Consider the following 8,697-nt stretch of genomic DNA (forward strand, 5'->3'; position numbering starts at 1 on the left):
AAGCACCTGCTACAGTCCCCAGGACAGGGCACGTCTTTGTCATAGCTACATAGCATTTATTGGAGTCTTTAGTACCCCAGTTTCAGGGGCTTTTTAGATAACAGATAATAAGTTCCCTTAAGAAGAATCTTAAGTTATTTTCTAATTCCTTAATTAAAAAAAATTTTTTTCAGATGACTTAAAACTATGTTTATGGATGCACATGTGTACACCCACTAATGTGGTTATGGGCTACTTTGCTGATACTTCTAAAAAAGCATTCATTTTAGTAACATAGCTATTAAAGTTATAATTCAGAACAAATGGAAAAATTTAAAATTACCACTTAAAATGATTAGATGTTTTAATATTTTTATATTCTCTGCTCATATTTAGAAGTTAAACTACAGCAACTCATTCGTTTGTAAACATACAGCATTAGCTGAACCTTCTTCCTTCGTGGTGGTATTATTTTGGGCCACGTCAAAATAACTAATTTTACCAACCAATTTAAAAATCACATGGTGTTTTGTCATTTTCTTTACAACATATGATTCAAAGGATGGCAGTCTTGGGAGTTATTTTGTTTTAGAAAAAGTGATCTGAATGCTTAACACTCAATAATTTAGTGTAGCACATGCAGGATTTATAGTCTTTGGATATAATAGTTATCTTTTCCTTGATTTTCTGAATTTCTCTGCCAGTAACAATCAGCTTGTATCTTGTTATAGCCAAAGAAAGATCTCCATTTCCTGATGGAATGTAATCACGAGTATAAAGGTTTTCTTGGCTGCTTCCCTGACATCATTGGCACTCACAAGGTAACCTGATCGTAGATATTTATAGAAGACAACAGCAGGTGAAGGAGGCAGACATGCGCAGTAGTCAGTATTGGTTTTATATGTTTATTAGTAAAAAAGAAACAACCTATAATTCCCATTAGAAAGGTTTTGTAACTGAATTTTAAAATTGGTTTGGGGTGTCCTCACATATGAATTCTGGTTTTCTCTACCTTTTTAAAAATCTGTACATCTCCTCAGGCATGAGTTGTGAGTATTTTATATTTTATGTCAACCATAGTAGTCTATAGTATATTGTGATGTACTTGGATTTGTTAGGAAAATCTCTGCAAAGGGCTGGTCTGTGATCTTAACAGTCCTGGCATGTGGCCATTTTAGCATTCTGCTTTATAAGTTAAATATCATGAAGGCGTACCATAGGTAAATTAGTTTTGTACAACTTCAGATAACTTAATATAAAACTCAGAACAATTAGCTTGTTGTCAAAATGTATGCCAGCAGCATCAGAGTTGTAGGCCTGGAGCCTAATTAATGCATGAGTATAGAGTTGTTCCTTCCAGACAGCCCTAAATAACGAGCAGCATGACGACACTGGAGTGGGAAATGCTTGGCAGCTTTTCCAGCCACTTCCATCTGAGTCTTTAAATGGATTCGGCGCCTCTTAAAAAATCAAAGGAGAGCCCAGGACTTACAATCAGCACACTTAGGCACTAGCTTATAAAATATTTTGTTGTATAAAAAAAGAGAGAGAGAATGCATGTGTGCACATGCTGCCCTGTACCTAGCCACATGACTTCCAAAACCTGCTAATGCCTGATTTCCATTATGTGCTACTCCTCAAATGGCAGCGGCTTCTGAATATTACAGAGATGGTATGCTGTTTGCTTTTCTCTTTTGTTTTAGCATAAAACTGTTCATTTTAGCTTAGTGACATTTGTCAAGAATAGCAGCCTTTTTGCTTCCAAGGGACTTGAAGGAAGTTAAATTTAGATGCTTTCCTCTCTTCTTATTTTGTGGAGGTATTTCCTGTTCAGTAGCAAATCCGTTATAGAATATATTAGCATTGTTATATTTTAAACTAATGACTAATCATTTCAGCTTTATTCATACTGTTGCATTTTATATTTCACAGGGAGCAATAGAAAAAGTGAAAGAAAGTGACAAACTAGTTGCAACAAGTAAGATCACCCTACAAGACAAACAGAACATGGTGAAGAGAGTCAGCATCATGTCTTACGCGTTGCAAGGTAAGATGAAAGGGTCCTTATGAGGTGCTGGTGGAGGTTTTTTTCCCCCAGCAAAGTTCCCTTGCTAGAGAGAAATCCAGATGTGAGCAGCAGTTAAGTAAGTGAGACCTCGTAAGCCCCTCGTTTGCAGGATCCTGGTGCTGATGAAAATCTGTAATATTTATTTAATTTTTCACCTGTCCACCTTATCTGGCTATGGATGACAGCTTGATTAAAACTGCACATTTTATTATTTCTGAGAGACATTGAAGATTCCCTTTGTAATCTGTGGTATCATAATGCTCTATTAAATGCCAGAGCCCACCTTTTAGCAGTCTGTAACCTGTGTGCCTTGGGATCATGGAATGTGAAGGGGTTTGGGTGTGTCATTTTAGGCACATTTTTTTTGTGTTCTAAAAAGAAAAGACATGAATTTGTATAGTTTGAGCGTTCTTGAGCAGATGAGGGCAGCAAGTGGATTTTTCCTGTTGGCGGATGGGTGGATGGCACTCGCATGGGCAGAGAATGGAGAGCGTGTTCTGTTAGGAACAAAAGCCACAAAATTGTGCTAGATTGTGTCATGGGTGTGAAAGAGCAAAACATACTTAGAGGTGATTGGGAAATAAATTTTGATTGTGAAAGAACTTGAAAGCTCTAGACTTGATGCGGGCATTAAGAAGCCATTAAAAGGAAGCAAATCAATCCTCAAGGGAGAAGGATTTGCTAGTTATGGAGGGGAGATTGGAAGATGCAGACACTGTCCAAGAGCCCAGCCAGAAGACCATCTCACTGTTGTAGTCTGAGCTTTGAGGGCCGGAAGATGTGGCACTGGGGAGAAGAGAATGAAGCGCATTTGCAGGGTTTTCCGAGGAACAGCTTTCAAGACTGGGGCTTCATGGAGAAAGAGAAGGACGAGGGAGTGTCCAGAGCCAAGGCCACTACGGCAAAAACGAGGAAACCTGATTGAAGTTTTGGGTTTTGAAGGGTTTGAAATGGGGAATTTGGTTTTGAACTTGTGTTTGAGGTTATCCAAATTGATAAATACAAAGCTTTGTACAACTTCAAATAACTGAATGTAAAATGTACAACAGTTTGCATGTCATGGAAATCTGCAGCCGCTGGCTTTCTCAGCCTGGAGGGTTTGGGAGAAGGCAGCGTAGGAGGCATCCGAGGGAGGCAATGAGGCCCTGTGATGACGAAGACTCCTCTAGAGTTGGGGGCAGGGGCAGAGGGGGACAGAGAAATAAGGAATCCATGTATTCAGCAAAGATGAAGAAAGTTGTCCCTCAGCATCCAGTCCTCCTGCCCTGTGAGAGGTTGAGTTCTGACAGCGTTGCTGGTGCTCAGGGGCAGAAAAGCTTCCCGTACTGAAGAAGGGTCTCCCGCTGTCCCACACGCTGCCCAGCCTTTCACCAGAAACCTGCTGAAACAATTGCTGTGCAGGAGGGAGCGGGGCAGGGACCCCAGGTGCCTGCTAGGTCCAATGCAGACACACCGGAGGCTTTGAACTGCAGTCATCTGTAGCAAATATGACCAAGTGTTTTCTATTCGATCAATTCTGTTAGAGTAATAGTCCACATTTGGGTGATTTATCTGTATTGGATTTTATAGTTTTGAATATGCAAGTCAGTGAAAGTCATTCATTTACTGGAAAGTAATGTTTGTCATTAACTTGTTTTTTGTTTTGTTTTGTTTGAGACAGTCTCGCTGTGTCACCTAGGCTGGAGTACAGTAGTGCAGTCTCGGCTCACTGCAACCTCCATCTCCTGAGTTCAAGCAGTTCTCCTGCCTTGGCCTCCCGAGTAGCTGGGATTACAGGCACCTGTCGCCATGCCTGGCTAATTTTTGTATTCTTAGTAGAGATGGGGTTTTGCCATGCTGGCCAGGCTGGTCTTGAAATCCTGACCTCAGGTGATCCACCCATCTCACCTCCCAAAGTGCTGGGATTACAGGTGTGAGCCACTGCGCCCAGCTCAACTTGTTTTTCTAACCTCTTAGTAAAGTGATTTTCCAAGAACTGACAACAACAGCCAACCAGATTAGGTCAGGTTGATGATTCATTGTAACTGAGCAGAGAAACCAGGTGTTGTCGTTTGAAAACTTGGAAAACTGATTGATGTTTTGGTTTTGGTTGTAGCTGAGATGAATCACTTTCACAGTAACCGGATCTATGATTACAACAGTGTCATCCGCCTGTACCTGGAGCAGCAAGTGCAGTTTTACGAAACGGTGAGTGGGCGTCCACGTGCCTTTTGCATGTGCTTGAGGAGAGGGTTCCTGGTAAACCACTTTGACCATGTAAAGTTAATCTGTTTGTATTCTTTAATCCTAAGTAATAAACCAAAGGAAACTAAATTTTGGACAGGATTTTTTTAATCTAATTCCATCTGCCCTTTGCTTTTTGGATAACACTGGGTTAAAAAAAGGTTTTCTTCTGAAGCAGGGGTCTTGGATGCTAGTTGCAAGGCCCCAAGAAGTTCCTTATTGTGCAGCTCCTTCCCCACTGTCACAGCCTCTCTGTGCCTCTGTGCACCAGGAACGGTGCTGAATGAGATGAGGTCACCCAGCCGTCCCTGGGGCTCCGTTGGCAGCTGGAACAGGAGCCTGGCACCACACAGGAAACCAAAGGCAGCCTTTGCTTTTTGTGAATGAGGTTTTCACAGTGCGCCATGGAAATCGCAGAGAGAAAACCAAAAAAGCAAGACCTGGAATGATTCTATTCACAAAAAAATAATGAAAACTTAAATTTTTCTTACCTCTGCTTAGTAATTTTGTTGTTTACCAGAGTCTATAGAAAACAAAAATCTAGTAGCATGTCCATCTCAGGCACCTGCAGGTAAGGTCTGTAATGTAGAATCCAGCCTCCGCTGGCGGCCTTGCTGCCTACCCAGCTCCCCTCTGGCCATGGGATCTAAGCCATGTTCGTGAGGAGTGGTGAGCAAGCCCTCTGCTCAGCCATACTGGTGGCATCTGCGAGCTGGACACTGCTGAAAACGCCTGTCTCTGGCAGCCAGTTCTTAAAGGAGAACTGTACTTGATGTACCTAATGCATATTTGTGAATTGTGTCTTGGACAGTTGGTTTGGGAGACTAACTTATGGGAGGAACTCACCTAAGCCCTGTCCTCCCTTACAGGACATGGGCCCTGTGCTCTTTAAATGCACACTTTTCCCATCAGTTGGTGCCATTGTGGATTTGCCTTTCATTGTATATTAGAATATAACAGATTACATTTGTCTGTGTGAGAAAATAATGCAAGGGCAACTCTCAGAATTTTGATAGTGTTGATTTATTGATTTTCAAGTCCAGGTATGGTATAGTGACATTGTAATTCAGAATAGAAAACCATGTATTTCATCACTGTCTTTGCATAAACCTAAATAGCTGATAGAACATTGTCAGGTTTTAGATCTAAGTTTTATGGCAAAGTAACCCTTAAGTTACTAAAATTTGCATATGTGTTCATGGAGCAGACATATATTGAGTGTTTCTTGTATACCAAGCCCTCACTCTGGATGTTTAGCATCCAGGGATGGATAAGACAGCTGTGCCTTCAAGGAGCAGGAGGCCCTGGCGCAGAGACCACTGCAGCGCCTCGTTAGCTTCACAGGCAGGCTCGTGCTGTCTGCACACTCAGCAGTGACAGCAGGGTCTGGCCAGGGCGACACAACCTTCAGGGGATTCTGGAAGCTCATACTCCTCCAGGAAAGAGGGGGCTCTAGGCAAGCGTGAAGGCCTGAGCCCCCAGCTCATCTGAGGAAAAGCAGGTGGTCTGGAAGCGCCGCTAGGGCAGAGGTGGGGAGCATGTGTAGACGCCTCCCGGTGGGAAGGGACCACCAGGGCCAGCTTGGGCCCCAGCGCTGCCAGTGCCATTCGGGGTTAAGGTCTCTCCAGCAGCAACGCAGGGCAGGGCTGGTGCCAAAAAGACCAGTTAAAGAATTGGAATTTGTGTCATATTTAACTTGTTGGAGTTGTGAATAAAGAATACTGTGAGGTTGTAATGGGAGTGATATCTCAACGTTGTTTTGTTTTGCTTTCTTGTCAGATTGCAGAAAAGCTGAGGCAGGCCCTCAGCCGCTTTCCGGTGATGTAGGACAGAACGGGCCTTGCAGAGAACGCCACGCGCTTTCTCCTAACTTGGGGCAATGCAATTCAAAACTTTTTTTTCCCCTATTATTCAGAAAAAAAGGAAACAAAACCAAAAAGAAACAGAGTTGCAAAAAACTGCATTTATTTTATTAGCCGCCCTAAATGCATCAGTTATTTAGGGATGGTTTTTTGTTCATTTCCGCATCCATTATTTAAACCAGTGGAAATTCTCTCTATTTTTGGAAAGTACTTAAAAGTTACCAGAATTTTCAATGGAAAATGACGGGTTTCTCCCCACTGATATTTTACATAGAGTCATAATTTATATCTTATAAATTATATGTCTTATATAATTTATAAGTCTCCCACAATCTTCCAGTTCTTACCCAGTGTCAGATAATTAATTACTAATTACTTTCTTAAAAATATGAACTATGCCAGAATAAAAAATATCTATGTTTGTATATTTTTATAACTCTTTTCAGTCCTCTGGGGCTCCTGTCATTGAGGGAAGTCGTTACGCCTTTCACTGCCACAGTTACAGCTCAAGTTCTTACACTTCAGGAGGGAGGATGCCGGGGGCCCCTGGGGCTGCTAGTGCCATCATGGTGTGTGGCAGGTGGGCCATCCCATGTCCCTCCAGGGGGACCCCACAGCCTGGCAGATGAGCAGATACCTCTGGCCACCCGTGTCCTCAGCGTCATTTCTGATGTGCTGCTCTTATGTGAGGACCAGTGCTTTCTCTCTTTGCACTCTTCCTTCCTAATCTTGGTTAAGGCATGTTTTATGCCATAAAGAATACATTAGAAGAATTTGAGGGACTTTTTAGAGAATTTTGTGGCTTTGGTCCGACGGGTGAGTGGCTGTGCGGAGGCCTGTGCTCAGGAGGGCCTGGGGGAAGGAGGGCACCCTGCACCCCGGAGCCTCTGGCCCTTTCGTGTTCTTTGGCTGCTCATCCACCGTGATGAGAAGCGCTGCTGCGGGCATGGCACACTGCTTGGCTTGGGTGGCGGGTTCATGGCCAGTTGGTGTAATCAGCAAAGAGAAAAATCACAGTTTAGCTCCCCATTAGATGGAAGAGTGTAGGGACTGAGAAGGGCTGCAGCCTGAACAGCGTACAGAATCCCTGGGGCTCTGAGGTTGGAGAGAAAGAACAGACCAGTGCCCTTCCTGACTACATCCGAAACTTCACACAGGATGTTTCTGAGCACCAGCACTTCCAGCGCTTCAGTTAACGGCATAAAGCAAAACAGGACCTTGGCACACCGTCAGCTCGAACTCAACACTGGCAGCCACCGTCTCACCCCTGCGGAGGAGCGCTCCCGTCTCCCACAGGTGCCTTACCGCGTTCCCTCCTGCTGCTTTCATTTTTCTGACCTAATAATTACGGGAAATGGAAAGTGGGCCAGCATCAATAAAATGACACCAAAAATAAGTAGATGAGGAAATCAAATGAATATGAGAACATCTTGTTCTTCAATATCACGGGTTTTTGTTAATGTTTCATAAATAATTTTCCCCACTTGATTTTTCTTCTATAAAATCCCATAGAACAATGTTTATGCTATAGCCATTTAATATATGTACAAATTGTAAAGAATATGTATAAATGTTTTACACGAATGTAAGAGCATGTAGAAGCCAACATATAAATAAATTGTTTAAAAAAACTGTACAGTAAATTCTCAAAGCACTTTTTCAAAACACTTTTTGGCCTTTGTGATTTTTGTTGTTGTTGTTAAGCACTTTTTATTCCAGCTGCTAAAAATGGTCCAGGCAATGAATTCTTCCCCAAATCCTATTTCTTCTGACATGAATTCATCATTTCAGTTCCGTAGGTCAGTGTTGCAGTCCGGGAAGCATATCATAACCACCTGGGAGTTGCAAGAAGCAGACACTCGCCCTGTGTCTGACTCCCGGATATTTGGATTTGGCTGGTGTGAGGCAGGGGCCAGGAAAGTGAAAAAGGGATGGGGGAAATGGAGATGGCACGGGCTCCTCAGAGCGTGGTAGCCGACTATGAGGAAAAGCAGAGGGAATGTGAAAGAAAATAAGAGAATCCACGGGATTTGATACCTGGAAGATTCTCCTTCAAGTGGCAATGTGGCATATATGTCCTTTTCCAGGGAGTCACCTGCACCATTTGGTTCTTAGATACGTTGATGTTTTGATTTTTAATGATTTGTATCAACCTGTAGATACCACAGAAGAGCTATAGTCATACAATCACATAACTTTTACAAATACAGTGGAAAAAAAGTCAGTATTTGGAGAGGAGAGATGAAGGCGGGTGGAAGAAAAGGTCAGTCTCGTTGTCAAGCAAGTGACATCAGTTGTCTCCCACCAGGAGCAGCAGTCCCGAGATGTCAACCCACTGCATGGTTTGTAGGTGTTGGGGTCACCAAGAAAGATGACTCACAGAGGCACTGGGTGGAACAACGTAACTTTATTCGTTTTCTTATTGGTGACTTTATTCACTTTCTTCTTTCTTTTGTGGTAGCTTTATTCATTTTCTTATTCTGTCATTTTAAAAATGTTTTCTTACAAAAGTACCTGCTGGGTCTGGGGTTTGAAGTTGCCCTACTTACAAGCAAGTAAGTTAGT

At 42.7% G+C, this 8,697-nt stretch overlaps 1 protein-coding gene across 2 annotated transcripts in view; it reads left to right on the forward strand.

Annotated features, from left to right (window-relative positions):
* SNX9 (sorting nexin 9) overlaps window positions 1–7,799 on the forward strand; it is a 120,566-nt gene extending 112,767 nt beyond the window's left edge. The window contains exons 15-18 of one of the 2 annotated variants that reach the window (XM_054493277.2): window positions 711–800; window positions 1,912–2,026; window positions 4,143–4,234; window positions 6,050–7,799. In XM_054493277.2, the coding sequence (XP_054349252.1) occupies window positions 711–800; window positions 1,912–2,026; window positions 4,143–4,234; window positions 6,050–6,097 (345 nt within the window). In that variant the 3' untranslated portion in view covers window positions 6,098–7,799. Of the gene's footprint in view, window positions 1–710; window positions 801–1,911; window positions 2,027–4,142; window positions 6,022–6,049 lie in introns of those variants that run through there. The other variant, XM_063666763.1, reaches the window with a different exon arrangement.
* The last annotated feature ends 898 nt before the right edge of the window (window positions 7,800–8,697 follow it).

The sequence above is a fragment of the Pongo pygmaeus genome, chromosome 5, assembly GCF_028885625.2.
Source record: "Pongo pygmaeus isolate AG05252 chromosome 5, NHGRI_mPonPyg2-v2.0_pri, whole genome shotgun sequence".
Taxonomy (NCBI): Eukaryota; Metazoa; Chordata; class Mammalia; order Primates; family Hominidae; genus Pongo; species Pongo pygmaeus.